Source organism: Mustela lutreola, chromosome 9 (genome assembly GCF_030435805.1).
Source record: "Mustela lutreola isolate mMusLut2 chromosome 9, mMusLut2.pri, whole genome shotgun sequence".
Taxonomy (NCBI): domain Eukaryota; kingdom Metazoa; phylum Chordata; class Mammalia; order Carnivora; family Mustelidae; genus Mustela; species Mustela lutreola.
The window spans coordinates 133,378,847-133,400,164 of record NC_081298.1 but is presented as its reverse complement, the minus strand read 5'-3'; the positions used below and the strand labels follow the sequence as shown (position 1 = coordinate 133,400,164).

Below are 21,318 nucleotides of genomic sequence, written 5' to 3'. Positions count from 1 at the left end.
TCAACTCCTCACCCTGCTTTATCACACACAGCAATTACTGTTCTCGAGAATTATAGACAGTAGATGTTTCCCTGGACTAGACATTGAGCTCCCCGAGGGCAGATCCGGTATTACTCACAGTAGTATTCCCCGTGCTTTAAATTGTTGCAAGCACGCACGTGGCAGGAACTTCGTCATTTCTGAATGAAGTAATTATCTACATCCCTATACTTGAGAAAGTCAGGCCGCAACAGCTTTCTTAAGCGCGCTGATCAATGAATATTCTCAGGCCCTGTTAGTTTCTGTGGAATCTATCCTGATGCCTTAGCCAAAATGCAATAGGTTAGGTGTCAACATTATAAATAATGAAGAAAACATTTGCTGACTCAAAGAAATAGCTCATTTACATCCACATAACTTTACCACCCTCTAAAGAAAACTGTTCTTATTAAATATTTTGATGTATCTTTCTGTACACAGTCACTTAGTTCAAGTCATGAGGTATCAGTTACTGTTTAAACTTTTAGAACTCGAAATTTCAAACCAATTCTCTGGAAAATCTGAGTTGGTCAAAGTATAGGCATCTTTGTTGATGTATATGAAACAGTCCTAAATCTAACCAGCTCGTCACAGACTCGGGTCATGATAACCCGGACTAATTTCACGGGAAATCTGGATCACTTGGTCTCCAGCACGGCTAGTGACACTTCTGATCCAGCCCGAGTCCCAGACAACAGTTACTCACCCAGAATTGAAGCATTTTGGTCTCTGGACATCTTGAAGACGTGTGAGGTGAAGAGGGGAAGGTGGGGGCGGGGGCGGGCGGGAAGCAGCACTTGAGGATGGGATGGAGAGAAGTGAAAATACTTAAGAAAAAAGAAGGCAGTGCCTGAATCTTTAGTGTTAATTATCGGTTTGAGTAGCTCTATTTCTACCTTGGTTTACTACAACTCATCACATTTGTCATTTGGAGACCGCTCTTAATCATGTCCACCCCACGGATTTGGGAAGGTAGGACTGAAGAGGCCAAGGGAACAGGTGGCCCTGGTTTCCTGGGATCTCCTGACTCAGCTCAGTCCTGACTAAACCAGGGGCCGGGGAACCCTCTGCATGATGTCGTGAAGTCACTCAATACACACACATTTCAAGTACTATTTCTAGAAGTTGCACATATTTAAAAAAAAAAAAAAAAAAAAAAAAAAAACTTTTTCTTTTTTTACTCTAATTAGTGTTATTATTAATTAGAACATCAGTTGAAGATATTTTCACTTATGATAGTTGAAACCAAAACTTTGTGAGGCTAAAGCAATGAATCACCTTCGACTCTTCACAAAAGGTGTTCGGATACCTGAGGATTGTTATTTTCCATTCTGTATTCAGAATTGTAATGTTCAAAAACTATCACAAAGATTCAGACACTAAAATTACTTAGTTAACATGCATTTGGTATATCCTATTTCATTCTTTATTTGAAAAAGCACATGTATGCTAAAAAATAGTTTTGATACAAACTAGTTATACCTTTACAAGGTCAGACCTCATATTGGTATGGGAGATGTTTATTAACTTTCAGCATACCTCTTTCTGTAAATTTTTAATTAGGAAAAGCACAGATTTTAGGGCTTCTCATATGCCAACTGATCTCACTTTAAGGTTAATCAGATTCCCCCTGCCTACTAAAATAAAAAACAAAATCCGGTTTTTCTTAGTAACAATAGAAGTGCTGCTGCTTTTACAATACTGCTTTTTTTCCCTTAAAATGCTTCCTTTTCAATTACATAAATATTTATTGCTAGCAATACAGGGAACGCTTCTTGGATAGCCAAGTCTGTCTTTTAAAAATTTAGCACTTACCCTAGTATCAAAGAGAACATAGGCGGGTGGGAGTCTTATTCAAGCCTTCTTTAAAAAAAAAAAAAAGGTCAATAAATACCATTTCCTACAATATGCTATATTTTATCATGCTAAGAAGCACACTCAACTCTACAATCAGGATGTGTCTTTAATGATACGGATGTCAGCTCACCATCCGCACATTGGCCTCTGGCTCTGGGCTGCGTTCCCGCTCCAGGGGGAGCTCCAGTTTTCCCAGTCTTTCTCCACAGCCTGGGTCCTCTCAGCTGAGCCCGAGCTGAGCCAAGAGTGCTGGCCCATGGACAGAGGGGTTTGAAACCGGGCAAGCAGGTCAGGGTATGGTGCTGTGTCACAATCCCACTGTGACACGGGTTAGAGATGCTTACTTGGGTGGACGCGAGTTAAAGGACTGAGAAAGGCTCTGGGTCAGAGCGCTGGTGCTCTGGTGCTCCTTCTGAGTGCCAAAGAGACAGCATCCGAAATCTGAATGAAATATGATCATTAAAAGCAGAGCCCAAATCCATAGTTGTATCTCTAATGATACGAAATGCCCTGTGCAGGAATTCTGAGCTATATTTTATAGTCCTGTGCAGGTCCCTCATAATTAATAAGCAAAACAGACAATAAATCCACTGCAAACTGGTCCCTGTCCACGACCACCTGTGTACCCCAACACCTGCAATGAGAATGTGATATTCTGGAAAACAAAACTAAATATAATCAGGTACTCAAACTTTTATTGTAATTCTTACAAAATACCATAGAAATGAACCCAAACTAAACAGATATGTACATGTACATATGTACAAAATTTTACTTCTGAAAAGCAATCTATAAAAGTAGATGTTTAAAAAAAAGCAAACTTAAAAAAGATTTAAAACCAGTACTATGAAATTAATTTCCTCAAAGTAAAGTAACAGAAATTTTAAATTGCTTGTTATAGTAGCCTTTCTAGAACTATTTACATATTTTATTGGGGCCAGATATATAAAGGAGTTTCTTTTATTTCAGATTATCTCCAGTTTCATTTTATTTCATCAAATACTCCTGCATCTGTTTCCCTTTACAAATCCTTCAACAAGAGGACGTGGTGCAGGGCACAGGAGGCGACAGATCAGCTTCGGTCTTCTTCTTCGTCTTGACCTACAGGTCGGAAGGGCAATGTAGTTTGTCCTCTTTCAGGGTCAGACATCCGAAGGATTCTAATCAGTTTACTTGATGGAAGTGAACTACAGGAAGCAAAATTAATTACGCAGATTACTAGAAAATTTTTTCACATTAAAAAAATTCTACTGCTGACTATCTGGAGTTCTAGGAGAAATATAATTTGCAATAAAGAAATAATTTGTTTTCATTTTGAAAAATTAACTTCCTGCTAAGTGCTGTGGGCTTTCAGTTTAGAAGAACAAGAAAAAAGAGATTTATATCCCAGCTATTTCTAATTCTTATTCTTGTCTAGCTAGGAAGCAGTTACCTGACTATTCTCGATCATTAACTTCATAAATTTCAATCCCCATGGGGTCAAGTGACCACATTAGAGGCAGGGACACAATGCCTGACACCTTGTACGTCCACAACCCCTGCTGACTGGCTACAGAACAGAGTTCTGTAGTTAGAAAGACTAGTAGCAGTAAGTCATCAGGAGAAGAGCCAAGACTAGGGAAATTATGAATTGTGTCTTTAGTCTAAAGAGAATTACCGAAATTACTTTATTAGTTGGTCATAACCACAAAGGAACTGAGTCAAATTAGAAATAGTAACAATTCAATAATCATATACACATCAACTTGCTTCTGTTATGGAAGGGAGAGAACACCAACAAAATTTGAAATATTTAAAAAGGAAAAACTATCTTAAATCTCCAGACATTGGAACTGATTCTTCGTTCTATTGTTTTATGTATTTGCCTTTAAAGATTACAAGAAATTTATTTCTTCCTTTTATATACTTGATTTATATATTCACAGAAGAATTTTCTGAAGTTACCTCATGCTCTGAGGGGTGAGCAAGATGAACTGTCTGAAACGCTGGGAATCTGCCATCTTGAGTATCATGTCCATCGCAATCCTCCGGTTGACCATGTCCTGAAGAACAAAGTTAGGATCGCTGCTGCATCAGTCATGTTCCTGCAAAAGCAGCGTTCTGCTGGCCGCTCGACAAAAACCCCACACTTTTGTCCAGGATCGGCTACTACCTTACATGTGATGCCAAACTATCCGTACAGGGAAAGACAGTATCCAGAACTATTAGGGGAAAATAACTGAATGTACGTATCTTCCAGGTAATTTCTACAGTCAAGTTTATTTGTAAATACAGCTCCCTCCCTCAAATACACTTAGCAATTAAAATAACCTGCAAATTTTCCAAAGACAAAACGAAATGTTAGAGAATGGATCTAATTTGTATAGTAATAGTAATTAATCCCTCAGGAGAACAATATCAAGTGACAGCTATAAAGTTACTAAATTCTCTCAAAATTCCCCTCAATGATTAGGATGTTTTAAAACCTCTGTCCCTACCCCATCACTTTCTACAATGCATACAATGTGAACCTGTTTATTTATTTATTTAAAGATTTCATTTATTTATTTGACACAGAGAGAGAGAGAGAGCAACAGAGAGAGCGAGAGAGCGAGAGAGCGAGAGAGCACACGAGCACAAGCAGCGGGAGCAGCAGGCAGAGGGAGAGCGAGGTAAGCAGGCGCCCAGCTGTGCAGGGAGCCGGACTCAGAGCTTGATCCCAGGCCCCTGGGATCATGACCTGAGCCGAAGGCAGACGCTTAACGGACTGAGCCACCCAGGCGCCCTGAACCAATTTAAATTTATAAACCAGTTCCTCGACTCAATCTTTAAAGTAAGTTAAATAGCATATCAGTGTATATAAAAACAATGCTTCATTGTAACAGGTTTTGAAAACTAAAACTGTGGGCTTACATTTTCTGAGTATAAATAACTGTGAAAGAAAAAAAATCAAAGTATCTTGAAAACGAAAAGTTGAAAACATAACCAAATGTGTTTACAGGCATATATTTTTAAAGGTCTGTCTGAAACTGTGTGTGGAGGATGGCATGGGCTTCAGGACACACGGTTTTGGAGGCAGACCAGCATCCTGGTTACACTGCTCGGTGGCTTGGATTACATAATTTCTTCCCTCCGGCATATCTGTAAAGCGATCTCACTTAAAGTTAACAAAAATAACAAGAGCTGGCACAAGCAGATGCTGTCTTTTCACAACATTGCCCTGGGGAGGCCTATCATTTAATAACAAAGCTGCCAAACCACCAAAATATACGCATTTGTTTCTGATTGGTTTTCAGAACTTGGGCACATTTTTCTCAGTTAATTCCAGTGAGGCAAAATGCCATTCTGATTAAGAACCTCTAAGTTTCTGAAAGAGAAAGAAGTTATCGGAATTAAATCTGACAAATCAGATGGGTGGTAAGACTGCAAAATGGCATTTCAAACAAAATGAGCACCTGGTAAGAACAAGTCCTCTTCTGTGGTTTGTGGATTAGTTCTGAAACCAGTTCTCAGAGAATTTCTAACCAACTGCAGCAATGTTATCGCAGGGGACAAATGACACTGAAGGGTGGATTTTACAAGTCACAGGTATGAAGTCCACGAATGAGCACTTTATGAGTATTTATTATGGACCAGGTAGGCATCAGGCAGGTAGAAATATCATCAAGACATAGTTGGTAACATCAAGATGAAAATGTGTAAGATACATAATAGCAAAATGTATATAATATAAAATTACATAATAATACATTTTATATTATAAAATATAAAAATAATAGTATGAATTGGTGTGGGGTGGTGCCAAGGGAGCTCTGAGAGGTTCTTAAATCCTGCCTGGTGGTCACAGAGGCTGTATAAAGGTCACATCCGAACCAAGTCTGGAAAGAGGAGTGGGATTCTGACAAACACGAAGGGCACAAAAGGCAGGGACACAGTGTTTGGAAAATCACAAGTAGCTTAGGATGGCCACAGAAGTAGGGGCATGTAGCATCTCAGTTACCCAAAGAAGTAAACATTCATCCCAGATAAGATAATTCACCACCACAGAGTTCGAAACAAGCAAGTGACCATGATCAGATTCATTTTAGAAATAAAACCTGGCAAAACAGTGAGGGAGGGACCACAGAAGAAGGAAGGTTGAACTCTGGGAGTCTGGATAGGAGGCGGTAATGACAGACAGGGTGAGGAGACAGAGCCAAGCTAACAGGAAGGAGCAGAGACGTGGAGTCAGACATGATGGGCAAGTAAAAAGGAAGGAAGGATCACAGATACATCAAAGTTCTGGCAGTGAGAGGTAACCACGTAGGAAACAGCAATTTGCCAGCAATCAAAGTAGGGGCGTCAGGAAAAGGAAGAGGCTCTGAGTGGAAGACTTGCAGAGTCTGAGGCACGGTTGTGCCTGACGACGTCTAGCAGTGGCTGGGCATATAGGTCTGGAGCGCAAGAGAGGGGTCAGGAGGAGACACTCAGATTTGCTGGTATCCAGATGTAGGTGGTAGTGTTGGAGACTGTGTGTGTGTGTGTGTGTGTGTGTGTGTGTGTGTGTTTAGTGTGTAGGCGTAGGTAGGGTATGGTATCCAGGAAAATGAACAACAGTATAAAAAACCGAGAGGACCTCACACATTTAAGGGGAACGGCATTAGGGGAGGCAGCTTGGAACACAAAAGACCAGAAAAGAGGAGAGCAGAAACTGGCAAGAAGACACTTTATAGGAAATGGAGGATGTGTCTCTGGTATCAAATCCTTCAAAGAATTAAAATAATATTAAAATTTCACTGATGATCCTCGCTAAGTAAGTTTTGCTGGAGTATCATAGTCTAGACCCAGATTACGGTGGGTTTAGGAAAGAATACGTCACGAAGAAGTACACAGCATGGTTAAGAGCTGGCTGGTGAGGCCTCACGCTCCCTCTGCCATCGGAAGTGCATTTACACGTCAGACTGGAGCGTCTCACCGTAACGCTGTGAGATGGGAAGGATTAATGATGTTATTTTATGCATGAAGAAACTGAGGCCCAAAGTCCTCTGCAGAAGTTAGGTCTCAAACCTAGGTCTGTAATGTCCAGTTCAAATGTTTCTGCCACTTGTGTGGTATCTGCTGCTCTTCCGGCGCAAGCAAGTGCTAGGAAATGCTTACCCCTGTGAAATGGAAGGTGGAGACGGGCTAGGGAAGAGCCGGAAGCCCAGGGTGGGCTTTTGAGGATAGACGAAAATTCTTAAGTTATTCCCTACCACCTCTCATGGACTAAAGTGTCAGGGCAGGATCCCTTCTCTTGTGGGTAATACTAAAGAGAGAACTGCTTCCTTTCAAAATACATATTTCCAACAACAACAAAACTTGGAGAATTCAAAATGTAACACTACCATGTAGACATCAAACTCATCCAGGCATCTGAAAGGAGACTCAGCAATGGACCACAGAGAAAGAATGAAGCAAACTGTGGAAAAAGAACGTTCTCCTCCGGACAAGGCTCTCATGTCGTTGAAAGCAGCTTTGTTTCCCTCTCCAGGCTGAACCTTAAATGAGTTAAAAAACAAAGTGGAGCAAAAGTCAGACTAAATTCTTTACAGAAAGGTTGACTAGCATTAGAAAAGAATGGGTTTACAGTCAAAACAAAAACAAAACAAAACAAAAAAACCCAAAATCATTTAGTGATTTGGAAATGACATGTATTTAGCAATATTAATTAATTCTGATTAATGAATGTGGGCTATCTTCCCATTTATTTGTGTCTTCTTCAGTTTCCTTCATCAATGTCTTATGTTTTCAGTGTACAGATCTTTCAGCTCCTTGGTTAAATTTATTCCTAAGTATTTTATTATTTTCAGTGCTACTGTGCATGAGATCGCTTTCTTTCTTTAAGCGTTTGCTACGGACTAAATCTTTTGTTATTTGAATTACAGTGACATCTAGTGGCTAAGCTGCTTTAAAGGTAATTACTGAATGTCAAGAAGACAACAGGACCAACTTAAAGAGGCTCACACTGGCCAAGGAATATCAGCAGCAACTAACTGAAACATGTAAAATCTCTTTAAAAAATTCCTCTAAGTAAGGGCTCAGAGGAATAATGATAAAGTAATTAATAAAATTAATAACAAACTTTCACACAATATCCTGGGGAGACAGTATAAAATAACATTAGAAGGAATTCTATTTTATTTGGACAGAAATCCAGACATACGTATATACCCATAAGGCACCATCAGCTTGTCCATCATGAAGTTTCACCATATGAGTTTTAGCAAACACATAGCTTCGCATATTTATCTCATCCACTATTTGAAAATTATGTGACTCTCAATTAGCATTCATTTATAAAAAGGTTATAAAAAAATCTGAATTTAAACATACACAGAAATTTTAATTTATCATCCGTAAACCTGAATCTGGGAAAATCCAAATGAAAAAGGAACTCCGTAATAAAAAGCCAAATCAAGCCAACCAACCAACCAACCAACCAAACAAACAAACAAACTACCCACATAAAAGCAAGAACTAAATTAACAGGATGCGGTCCTTTGCTCCAAAACTGCATTTTGTATCAATCTAATAAATGAAACCCTAGACTAATTGTGGAGAACTAAATTGTACTCCGATCTATTATTAACTTATCATGGGACGTTGGTCTCAGTTTCCTTATTTGTAAAATGAAGACTAGAGAACGAAAGGATCCTAGGAACAGTAATGTTCTTTTTGAATAACGGGGTGATAATGTCCGAGGGGCTCGCTTCAGTTGTCCCGTACAGTTAGATCTGGGAATAAATTATCCAAACACTCCTAATATTTTCTCCTTTAAAGTAAAGTAAGGAAGATAAAGTTTAAGTCTTCAGCTCAGTTACCTGGGTAATTACTCAGATCAAGACACAGAACACTTCTAGCATTCCAGCAGATTCCCTGTGTTCTCTCCCAGTCACTACAAATCCAAAAGGTAACAAGTATTCTGACTTTGTTTTTTATTTTACTTATTTTAAAATTTATTTTTATTTTTAATTTTGTTAACATATAATGTGTTATTTTAAAAATGTTTCATTTATTTATTTGACAGAGAGAGGGACACAGTGAGACAGGAAACACAAGCAGGGGGAGTGGGAGAGGGAGAAGCAGGCTTCTGGCCGAGCGGGGAGCCCGACGCAGGGCTCGATCCCAGGACTCTGGGATCATGACCTGAGCCAAAGGCAGACACTCAATGACTGAGCCACCCAGGCGCCCCAACTATTCTAACTTTACTCATCACCATGTAATCAGGTGAATTTTTATCAGTTTTTGAAGAGTTCTGAAGAGTGGAATTGCTTTCATAAACACTGCCTGACAGGTCTCCAAATTAGTTCTATCAAATTCTACGCCTGCTGACAAGGTACGAGTGTTCCAAGGTCCAAGTCCAAGTTCCAAGTTCCAAGGTACGGGTGTTCCAAGTGCTCACCAGCACAAGATGTTTGCAGCGTGGCTCTTTTTGGTCACACTGGTAGCAGTATGATAGACATTTATTATGGTGTAAGTTCATACTTTTCTTTTTTCTTTCTTTTTTTTACAGAGGGAGAGAGGGGAGAGGCTGAGGGAAAGGGAGAGACAGAATCCTAAGCAGACTCCCTGCCGAGCGTGGAGCTTGATGTGGGGCTGGATCTCACCACCCTGAGATCACAACCTGAGCCAAAATCAAGAGTCAGATGTTTAACTGAGCCCCCCAATTGGCCCAAATTCATATTTTTCGGATGAATGATAATGAATGCTTTTTCAGGCACTTATTCACCACTTGGATACTTTGTGAAGTTCCTTTTTAAGCGTTTGGACCATTTTTAAATACATTATCATTCTTTAATTATTATTTCTTAAAAAATTATATGAGTCTTACCTAGATGTACTGTAAGTTATCATTTATTCTAACTATCAAAATGAAGTATAAAATTTACGGCAACTGAGAGCAGTAAGCAATTACTTCAAAATTTTGCCCCAATTACTTAGAGCAGTGGTTGCTTCTGACCACCTGTATACATAATTTTTAATGCTGTCTCCCACACTCCCTCTTCCAACGCATGCGCCCATGAAAGAATCCACACACACAGTCTCTGCAAAGTTGCATATGTGGCTTTGTTTTTCCAAAAGAGGCTGGATCTACAGACACCTTCAGAAATAAGTGCAAAGACAATGACAAGGAGTAGAATGTTCTTCTGAGAAATCCTTTCTTGGTTTCCTATAGTGACTTCCAGAGTCCATGGACTTTCTATAACAGCCCACATTAATTTAAAGTGCTACATGAATTTTAAAAAGAAACCTGTGGAGTAGAAAGAGGGTTAATTAACATTTGCCACTGCAAATAAAATTCCTAGTCATTTTCTTGGTGGTTGTCTGAGGTAGGGAGGGTACCATGGCAGCATTAGCTAGTGAGATGGATTCAATTTTCAACACTCTGGCAAACATTAGCCTTAACTTAAAAGTAAGTTCTTTTGTTTTCCAAACACAACAGGTTAAAGCTTATCAATGTATTATCAAAAGAAATGCAGCAGTTAATTCCCTTAATAATTAGCATACAAAGAGTTAAGACACTTACTGATATGCTCAGAGTTTCATTCTTATGGTCAAAATTCATCTTTCCACAATAAGCCCGCTGAGACAGTAGGTTGTCAAAGTACAATTTGCAACGTAAAGTCAAACACCTTGGAGTAAAGAAATGGGGCACATTAAAAAGACTATAAATATATAAAAACTGTATATTCAGCATGATCTTTAAACCAGCGTGTAAGACCAGAGAGAAATATGCCAAAATGTTAACTCTCGTTGCCCAGGTAATAGGTAGGATTTTAAGATTTTTTCCCCCTCATCTTTATATTTTGTGTCCCTACATTTTTACCACGTCATTTCCTTTTATAATAAACAAACATATTTAATAAATTCTATTACATTACAGCCAATCCATGTGAATATATCAATTAATTCAAACAATTTATATGAGGCAGCGCCCCCCTAATACAGAAGACATAAATCTTGTCCTTGAGAGTAAACTCTAGTAGTGTTAAGATAATAAATAAATGGCCTAATCATCTGCATGTCTCCTCTCGATTTATGGAGATACTAAGGGTGAGGGCAAGTTCTTTATCGTTCCGTACCTATGATGCCTTACCCACAGCCTAGAACAATGCAGACTCCGTTTATCACATGGCATTCCACTGTAACAAGCACCTTTCCCTTCTTCCTCAATTATTTATTTATTCACTTTTCTATGTATCAGGATGGAGTCAAAGATTCTTATTTTATTCACGGGGTTACCAACCATTCCTGCCTCAAACGGGCCCAGGTCTGGCCAGTGGGAGCCTCCTGAGGCTGCCTCTTAGGTCCTTGCATCATGATTCTGTTCCTTCGGAGCACTGACTTTCTGGAATAGCAAGAGGCTCATCTGTACTTTCTCTGCCCAGCTCTGGAAGCAGCCATTTCTCCAAGGGGGGAATGGTATAGAAAATAAGATCTAGATAGAAGGAGATTTGGTATCTTTCTTAACATCTCTGCTCCTTAATGAGCCCAAGGTTCATTTCTTCAGAGTAACTATCATTTTATTATTATCCCTCCTAATTTCCTTGCTAAACTACGTTGCATTTCCACCCCCAGAAAATATCGATAGCTTGAGTTTTCTTTTGTGACACAGCAACCACAGCTAGCTGGTTTTCAGAATTTTCTGTAAAAGTTTCTTTCTTTCACTACTGATAAGTATTCTTTAATTGCTTCCATACATGAGATGTCTAAGAGAAATTCATAAAATGGCAAGGTTCTTCTGTGTAAAGAGATAAACAATTTTTAAAAATTTGATCATTCTTATTCTACTCTTAAGACTGGGTAAAAAAGATAAAACATGTCACTGGTGAAGAAACATATCAAGATAATAAACTATAAGATGAGTACTTTCACAGAAAATATTTTAAATAAAAATTTTCTGGATAACAATTTAAGAGCAAACCCCACTGCTTCTGAAAAAGATGGAGAAATAGGCATCGGATATAGTCCTAGCCTGACATGTCCAAAAACACTGGAGAGAATAAATTAAATAAGTTTTCAGACTGAACATCAGACAGTACAGGCAATCGCAGTCAAAATGATCTCTAAAATACAGGAAACAAACAAACTGAGACTTATAGATGTCCCACATCACTGTTTACAGAAGGAGTAAAGGGGAGTGGAAACCCAGGCGGAGCCTGGAGGTCTCCCTGTTAGAGAAGACAGAGCCGGGTGTCTGGGGAGGCCAAGATGCTCTAGATCTCAAAGCCTAGAGTGCAGCACAGGGAGAACCCCAGCGCACAGACAGTCTCCAGCTGAGAACTGTCTCTGCATGTGGGAAGCTGGGGCAGCAAACATCCCAGTGCAGCAGAAGCAATCCCCAGAGGTCACCTGGAGCCAGGAATAGTCCCAGTTCCCGAAGGCAGAAGCCTTCTAACTCACAAGGGTCCGTGGAGTACTCTGAAGGGCATTGCTTCACGGGTAGGAAAGAGTTGGTCCTGAACCAGCTGCTCAGGTCCCACCTAATGAGACTTAACAAGCAGCCTCAAAAGGATAAAATAAATCCTATATAAGTGAAGTCCTAAAAACATGCTTACAAAACTGAAGCACACATTTCAAAAACCAACCAAGGGTTTAGTTAAAAACCAACCAAGGGAATATGACGACACATGCAAAGTCTACTTCTCTTTATTGAATTAACTGAATTTCCTCATACATATTAGATACATTTTTTTAAAATTCTATAGTCTCAGGATTGTAGTTTTGGGTATAAAGACAGGTAAAAAGCAGGTCACTGGGGGAATGTCACTGGGGAAAACAAAGGTTAAGTGTAGAGATTAGGACTGCCTTGACTCTAAGTAGGTCAAGGACCATCCCTACCTATTAAACTGACCTCTGGTTTATTTCTGTTGTTTGTGATTTTCATTAGGGTCAATCTATCCCTGAGAATATGAAGATTTCTGGGTACACACAATATCCAGTTTCTCTGATCTTTTGTTCATTCTTTCCACCAATATCTATCAACTTTGTACTGTACTTCAGGCTAAGGAGCAGGTACTGGAGACACAGCAGTTAACAAATCAGAGTCTACATCCATAGAGCCACACCATTCCATTAGATCCTAAACTGAGTACCTCCTCAACAGTCTCATCAAAAACTTATATCCCTTTAAAAAACAAAAAACAAACAAACAAAAAAACCCAAAAACTTGTATCCCTTAACAACATGCAGTGTCCCAGAGTACAACAGGCTGTTGCAAAGCCAGCGAGCTCCCATTCAAAGGACCAATGTGAGCAGAGATGGAACAGCTGTCTCTGAGTTACTTAGTAAAGGGTATCTAATGGAGTAGAAAATCTGGATAAGCTCCCTTTAAAAGTCCCTTCCGTGGGGTGCCTGGGTGGCTCAGAGGGTTAAGCCTCTGCCTTCGGCTCAGGTGATGATCTCAGAATCCTGCGATCCAGCCCTGCATTGGGCTCTCTGCTCAGCAGGGAGCCTGCTTCCCCTTCTCTCCCCCTTTGCCTGCCTCTCTGCCTATTTGTGATCTCTCTCTGTCAAATAAATAAATAAAATATTTAAAAAATAAAAAAAGTCCCTTCTAGTCCAGAATTTGCTGATTAAATGACAGGACCCTAAGTACTGGCCAATAAAGGAAGACCTGGCAATTTCTTCTTTAACTGAATCATGTAAAGTTCTTTCAATTTAATTTTATTATTTATAAGGGGTAAGTGAAAACAAAGAAAATATCAACATGTAAAATATATGGTAATATTTTTAAATGCACTTACCTTCTAAATTGTTGATATGTTTTGTATCTATGAGTCATTATTTCTTCCAGCAATTTAATAAACCTTTTTAGAGTCTTTACTTTATTATCCAGATCTAGGTAGGTTTCTTTTGCTTCTTGATACTGCCTGTTTTATGAGAAAAATATAAGTCAGTAAGTGTCATTCAAAGAAACATAAAGAAAAGTAAAATCTCATGTATTTAATGGGGAAGAAGGGAGAGTGCACGGCGTGCTAAGGGGCCCAGCAACCACAGGTGTCCTGTCTCCAGGCAAACTGTACTCCCAGAATGAGCATGTGCTGCCCCGAAGCTGAAGAGGGCTGGGCAGGAGAAAAGTCCAGGTCCTGGAGAAGGCAGAGGAAGTGAGGAAAGTACCGGCGTGGGGGGAGTAGCACAGGGCAGAGTGGCAGATCGTAGAAAATGCCAGCCAGTATACACCTTAAAGTGAAGGGATCATACCAGAAGGCAAGAAATGTTTCCCTGAGTGACAGATGCCAGTGCAAGAACAGAGGAACAGAGCTGTGCATTAAGATCTGCCAACACCTGCCTGAACAAGACAAGGTCAAAGAGGCAGAGAAGGCAGGGTCCCTCAGAAGTGCTATTGCAGAGGGCAACAGCTCACTGGAAGAGGAGAGGAGAGAAGGTTGTTGACCGAGTCTGAAAGGCAACCTTGGCCAAGGCTCCACAGCTTCCCACCACAAGCTCATTCAGATGCCCAGTCCAGGAAAGTCCATGTAAAAAATGAGTAACACAAAAGGCACAGATAGAGTCTCCACACACAGATATTAATGGAAATAGGCTTGGGATAGAGCAGCACCATGGCCCCTACAGACACAGAAAACTCAATAAAACAAGGCTGTTACAAAGCTGATGAAAACTGTAAATGAAAACCACAAATTAGAACAGAACATGATGTAAGTTCTAACAGGAAGAGACACCTCAAAATAGACATCAAAAACCTGAAAGAATAGAGAAATCAAAGTACTCAGAGAACAGGTAAACAACAGCAGGTGATCACCAAGTAAGAGGAGGCAGCAGGTGAGAACCTGTAGAACCCAAGCGAGGGGAGAAGAAGAAGGGGTTGGACAAAAAAGAACAAGGATATGAAGACAGAGTGAGGAGATGATGCACAGCGGAAAAGTGACAACAAAGAAAACACTCACAGACACAGAGATCAGAAATGAGAAACGCAAAAAGGAGAACATGATGAGACAATAACTAGAAGACAAAGGACATACAACATGTTTGCCACAAAGGCTATGCAAAACCAACTGAACGATAGCACAGCAAACACGTACCAGTAAAATACAAACAAGAAATTTTAAGAAATAAGGTAAATCTACGGATTAAAAAAACACAGTGTACACCCAGGAAAGGATGACAGAATCTGACACATTCTGGACAAGTTACAGCTCTCATCATAGACAGATGGTCAGGAGAAAAAGAATGTTCTATCAGGCTGAACTATCCCTTCAAATTCAAAAGCTACAGACACACAGTTCTCAACATGCCAAAACAAAACACATTACTTCACACGGCCGTTCTTAAGGATGCAATTAATTATAAGACAACCAAAATTTCAAATAGCTATGCAGCCCTTTGGAAAAAGAAAAAATACACTCTTCACATCAAAAATACTCAAAGAAAAATGAAATACATAAAAAGTTCACAGAAAAAGATATAAATAAATGGTCCTTAAGGCAGGAAAAGATGTTCAGACTCAGTATAAGTGAAAGCAAAAATTAAAATTACATTGAGCAATATATTCTTCTCTTCTTCTTCTACTTTTTTTAAAGGAAATCTACCCATTGGCCAAAAAGAAAAAAGAAAAAAAAACCTAAGGTTATCACACAGTTTAGGCTGAGGGGAAACAAGCCCTCGGACACACTGCCCTCAGGAGTGCCAACAAGCACAGTCCCTGGAAGGGAGTCTTCCAAAATGGAGTCAATCCTATAAAAATACCTGACTACACAATCAGACACATATACAAAATTATTTACTGTGACCATCATTTATAACAGCCAGGGATTAGATTAGAATTCGACTATCCATCAGTAGGAGATGATTCAATACCATGTAATTATAAAAAGCAATGAGAAAATACCTGTGTACTGATATAAAAAGATCTCTACAATGTATCATTAAATCAAAGAAAACAATCTGTCCAAGTTTATTTACTGCACTACCTCTTGTATCTGGCAACAATGAAGAATAACAAATATGCTCACATTACCTTGCATCTACATAAACGATGAAAATGTATTTAATAAATTTAATTAGGTAAAAAGAGAGAGAAAAGTTGGAGAGGTGAGACTGGAGAGGGAAGTAGACAGCCTTCACGGGTCCTCACTTCCAAGATGACCAAGAAAAGAAGGAATAATACTGGACGTGCCACAAAAGGCCACTGCCCCAGCCTCGCCTGTGGCACAACCCGGGATAAGGCTATTAAGTTGCTTATTCACTCGGGACATTCATTTGCTGCGTCAGGGACACTGCCCAAATGAGTGTCTTCTGCGGCTGGGTGCGAGTCTACAGGGCTGAGCGAGCCATGCTCTTCACAGCAGGGCAGCCGGGCAACCCTCTCGGGAGGGACCATAGGACCCAACACCCCCATCCCCGATGTGGGCCCACGGACTCTGCCCCTCGACCTCCAGTAAATGTGGTGGAAGAAGCCAAGTTCCTAAAGACTGAAGAAAAACTTCTCTGGAAAAAAACAAACTTGGAGATTATACTTTATTTGTGTGTATGTATGTTTACTTAAAAAAAATTTTTTTTTAATTTAAATCCAATTAACATATAGTGTATTGTTAGTTGCAGAGGCAGGGTTCAGTGATGCATCAGTCTTATATAACACCCAGCGCTCACTACACCACATGCCCTCAATGCCCCTCCCCCAGTGACCCCACCCTTGCATCCCGCCTCTCCCCAGCAACCCTCAGCTTGTTTCCTATGATTAAGTGTCTCCTATGGTTTCTGGAGATTATACTTTAAGAGCAAAACAAAACACATGAGGTATTGATCTATTGTAAAGAAAAACTACTCTTAACTATGATTGTGTTTCCTCCAATTGTTTTCCACTGTTTCTGTAAACAGAATTGAGAGCATTCCTGTTCTTGAACTTTATTATAAAAAGCTCTCCATAAAGTTAAACAGATGTAATTTTCTACTATAATTCAACCAGCATCCTATAGTTGCACACAATTCCTAATTTTCCAGCTTTAAATAAATACTGCTACAATAAACATACCCAGGCACAAATAGCTTTTCTCGTTTTGGATTATAATAACAAAATTATTTGGCCAAATAGAAATTTTTGAAGGTGTTTGACATAAGCTGCCTTAATGCTTTTCAGAAAAACCTCAATAATAATCACAGCTAACATTTTATGTATCCCAATATTGTTTATTAGGGACCAACTCATTTAATCCCTATAAGCACCCTACAGCTATAGTTTCCCTATCTTACGGACAAGCAAATTGAGGTTCAGAGAGATTAGGTAATTTGCAAAAGTCCCATAACTGGAAGTAAAACTGCAATTCAAAACAAGGTAGTCTTGCTTGAGAAACTGTGCTTTCACTACACTAACATAGCTTCCATTTTTTTTTTTTTTAAGATTTTATTTATTTTTTGACAGAGATCACAAGTAGGCAGAGAGGCAGGCAGAGAGAGAGGAAGAGAAGCAGGCTCCCTGCTGAGCAGAGTCCGACATGGGGCTTCATCCCAGGACTCTCAGATCATGACCTGACCCGGAAGACAGAGACTTTAACCCACGGAGCCACCCAGGCACCCCCAGAGCTTCCATTCTTACCACTAACCTAAAAATAGCCATTTCTCTGAAATCTCACTGACATGAGACTGACACGTTATTTTTCATCTTGACATATATGAAAATGGCTTCTAATGGTTCTGGTTTGCATTTCTTTTAATTGCTTGTGAAGCTGAACATTTTTCCTATATGAATCTTACAGGTATAAAAATGGCATTTATGTTAAAATATCATTCCCTAATGAGTTTTCCTACAGTTCAGAAGAAAAAATGTTAATTATTTTTCTTAAAGATTTATTTGTTAAAAAAAAAGATGTATTTATTTTAGAGAGCGAATGTGTGTGTTGGGGGGAGGGTGGAGGAAGAGGGAGAGCGAGTCCTAAGTGGACTCCCCACTGAGCGCAGAGACCCATGTTGGGCTCTCTGGGTCTCAATCCCATTACCCATGAGGTCAAGCTGGGCCACCCAGGTGCCCCATTAGTTTATTATGAATGACACACATGAAAAACGAGCTTGGTTATAACTATTGCTATGGTACCATACCATACCATAGCAATACTCAAACCAAACTTAAGATTTACATATAAACATTTATTTTTTATGACTTAATATATATGAATAATAAAGCAGAAAAGTGACCAACCACTTACCTCATTATTTCCTCTCGATCTCCATGACTAGCATGTTCGGCTTGTATCTTTTGTCTTAATCTATTAATTTCTTTGTCCAGAATTGATGCAGATTTTTTGACTTCTATCCGTTCTGGGCAGATTTGTCTTGCTTGTGACATTTTCTCCTAAGGTTATATCTTAAGTTTAATATCTTTAAAACTTTTCTTTGACATAGTAATAAATTGTACTACTTGTGCCAACAAAAGCAAAGTAAAATTCTGAACTTAGGATCATACTTTTACATGTATTTTGATTACTTTTACTATCAATGTTATTTAAGCCTTACATTGAGAAGAGTTTAGACTATACAGCTTCAAGAGAAAATTGCATTACTATGCACAACTTTAGTAATTTGTAAGATCTCCGTATCTTCCTAGTGAAACCAATTTCAAGTGGCAGTTACAAAAAGTGTGGCAGACAGCTTTCTGTGTTTTAGAATGGCCTCTGAACACCAAATAGTACTGAAAACATAAACAAAAAGACCCTCATATTCATAAAATATTAAAAAACTCAAAGCACCTTTATATATAGTACTTATTTTACATTCACAACATTCCACATAGTGAGTCATATACAAGTGAGACAAGAGATCAGAGTTTAAAGATTTTATTTATTTATTTATTTATTTGACAGAGAGACATCACAAGTAGGCAGAGAGGCAGGCAGAGAGAGAGAGAGAGGAGGAAGCAGGCTCCCCGCCGAGCAGAGAGCCCAATGCGGGACTCGATCCCAGGATCCTGAGATCACGTCCCGAGCCGAAGGCAGCGGCCTAACCCACTGAGCCACCCAGGCGGCTTTTCCTAAGAAAAGTTGGAATCTCTTCCAGTTACACCAAGGTTGCCTTCAACTTCTCATCTAAAAACAGGGCTGCTGCTGACAGCTGTTAAAAAAGGTGTGTAGGGGTGCTCCTGGGTGGCTCAGAGGGTTAAAGCCTCTGCCTTCGGCTCAGGTCATGATTCCAGGGTCCTGGGATCGAGCCCCGCATTGGGCTCTCTCCTTGGTGGGGAGCCTGCTTCCTCCCCTCTCTCTCTGCCTGCCTCTCTGCCTATTTGTGATCTCTATCGAATAAATAAATAAAATCTTTAAAAAAAAAAAAAAAAGGTGTGTAGGAAGCAAGAGCTGAATTTCAGCCCGGTTCACACCCATGCTGCTCAGAGGAAGGAGTGCCTTTTTCTGACATAAAATTGCTGTCCACTTGCCAAGCTGGGCATGTAAGGAGTTAAGTAGCTGAGAGCAAGTGTCACTTTCCAAATCACTCGGAGGCATGAGATTAAACTTGCTGCCTGACCCAGAGCCTTCTCCGTGGTGGGTCGCCTCGCTGATTCAAAAGCCGTCGCTATACAGAACAGATAACTCATCAGACCACGTGTCTATATTTGGAAAGACGACGTTAAGGAAAACACTTGAACAGCCCTGACAGAGGTGGTAAACAAAACATAAAAGAAAAATGCTGGATAACCTCTAGTTCTTTTTCTTTCATATCAAGTTCTCGTTTCTTTTTATTTAAAGTATCCAAGTGTTCCTTCTGTTTTTCCTCATAATGCCGCTTCCCTCGTTTTTGGTTATCCACTTCAGAATCAGCAAGGTTTAATTCATCCTGTTTAAAGAAAGCCAAAATAATCTTTAAAGAAAAGATTGTTTTAAAAAACAATTACCAGCATAGGTACAAAACTAGCTGATAACACAGTGGACAGGGCTGTTAATGTTGCTTCCAGAGGCAAGTGGCAGTGCTCAGATCCAGGCGTATGAATGGAAGTGAAGGGTTTCCACAAATTAAGAAGTCACGTTATTATATTCAAATCCTAACATGAAGTCTCCACATATTATGGTGCTTTCAACTATATTTTGGGAAATAAGACAGTTTTGTGGAAAGTCAAAAGTTTTAAGCCTGAAAAGACTTAAGACAATCCAAGTGCTGGATATTTACAGAGCGGATCTGGCTTTTTAAAAAGGGGAGTCACCGCGGAAGAGAAAAGGATGCAAAGATACTTGTCACGGACCTATTTATCAGTCTGGAAACATAACTCACAATTTTAGCATTTTTAAGATGCCATTAAAAATAAATAATAGTGGACTATGATAAGGTAAAGATGCATATTAGAATGCACAACAGCCACTGGAAAAAGAAGAGAGTTATGGCTTAAAAACGAGCAGAAGAGATTAAAAAAGGGAACACTAAAAATTACCAGGCTAACCCCAAAAGGAAAAAAGAGGAAACAGGAATAAGAACCATTAAAACACAAATAGCAGCTAACCTTTTTTTTAAAGATAAAATGCTTTCTTTTTAAGACCAAGTACAAGGCAAGGATCTAGGCCCATTCTACTCAACACTGTATTGCAGGCCCACGCTAATTCAATGAAAATGCAAAAAGGAAAAAAAAAATGTAAAAAGGAAATAAAAAGCAAAGATATCAGAAAGGAAGAGTAAAACCACATTTCAAAAAAGAGATGACTGGAGCGCCTGAGGGGCTCAGTCAGCTGAGTGTCCCGCTCTTGGTTTCAGCTCAGATCATGATCTCAGGGTTGTGGAACTGAGCCCTGCGTTGGGCTCCGTGCTGACTGTGGAGCCTGACTGGGATTCTCTTTCCCACTCTTTCTGTCCTAACCCCCCCAATATAAAAATATATAAAATCTTTAAAAAAAAAAAAAAAAAAAAGAGAGAGAGAGATTGTATGAAGAAATTTCAAAGGAAAAGCTTTTAAATTAGTAAGTTTAGAAAACTCACTGGATACAAAACCAAAACAAAAATCAGTAATATTTCTACATGTTAGGAATAATTTAAAAATTACTTAAAATCTGTAAAATTCCCTATAGCATCAAAAATATCAAACATATACCCAGAATACATAAAGAACTCTTAAAACTCAAAAAGAAAAACATGTAACACAAGTGAAAAAAGGGCAAAGCTTTGATCAGACATTTTCCCAAAGAAGATACACACATGAACGATATGGACATAATTTGTTCAACAGTATTAGACATAAGGAAAATGCAAATCAAAACCACAAAGAACATTTCATTCTTTGGGGCACCTGGGTGGCTCATTAATCATCTGCCTTTGGTTCCGGTTACAACCCCAGGATCCTGAGGTGGAGCCCCATATCAGGCTCCCTGCTCACCCAGGAGTCTGCTTCTTTCTCTCCCCACCCCTGCTTGTGTTCTCTCTTGCTATCTCTCTCTCAAATAAAATCTTAAAAAAACAAATTCACACCTAATAATATGGTTAAAATAGAAAGCATACAATAACAAGGATGTGAAGGAACTG

The 21,318-nt window shown here is 39.4% G+C and overlaps 1 protein-coding gene and 1 long non-coding RNA gene across 3 annotated transcripts in view; one reads left to right on the top strand and one right to left on the bottom strand.

Annotated features, from left to right (window-relative positions):
• Positions 1 to 2,553: 2,553 nt before the first annotated feature.
• The window catches only part of SMC6 (structural maintenance of chromosomes 6), a 74,499-nt gene continuing 55,734 nt past the window's right edge, over positions 2,554 to 21,318 (bottom strand). For both annotated transcript variants that reach the window (XM_059132594.1, XM_059132595.1), the window contains 7 exons: positions 19,513 to 19,650; positions 18,033 to 18,178; positions 13,620 to 13,745; positions 10,400 to 10,505; positions 7,218 to 7,370; positions 3,820 to 3,917; positions 2,554 to 3,062 (listed from right to left, as the gene is read on the bottom strand). In XM_059132594.1, coding sequence (XP_058988577.1) covers positions 2,948 to 3,062; positions 3,820 to 3,917; positions 7,218 to 7,370; positions 10,400 to 10,505; positions 13,620 to 13,745; positions 18,033 to 18,178; positions 19,513 to 19,650 — 882 coding nt within the window. In that variant the 3' untranslated portion in view covers positions 2,554 to 2,947. The remainder of the gene's footprint in view (positions 3,063 to 3,819; positions 3,918 to 7,217; positions 7,371 to 10,399; positions 10,506 to 13,619; positions 13,746 to 18,032; positions 18,179 to 19,512; positions 19,651 to 21,318) is intronic.
• LOC131807348 (uncharacterized) lies at positions 3,916 to 8,622 on the top strand. The gene is made up of 3 exons (XR_009344412.1): positions 3,916 to 4,099; positions 4,442 to 4,526; positions 7,758 to 8,622. It is a non-coding gene; the product is annotated as an uncharacterized LOC131807348 (long non-coding RNA).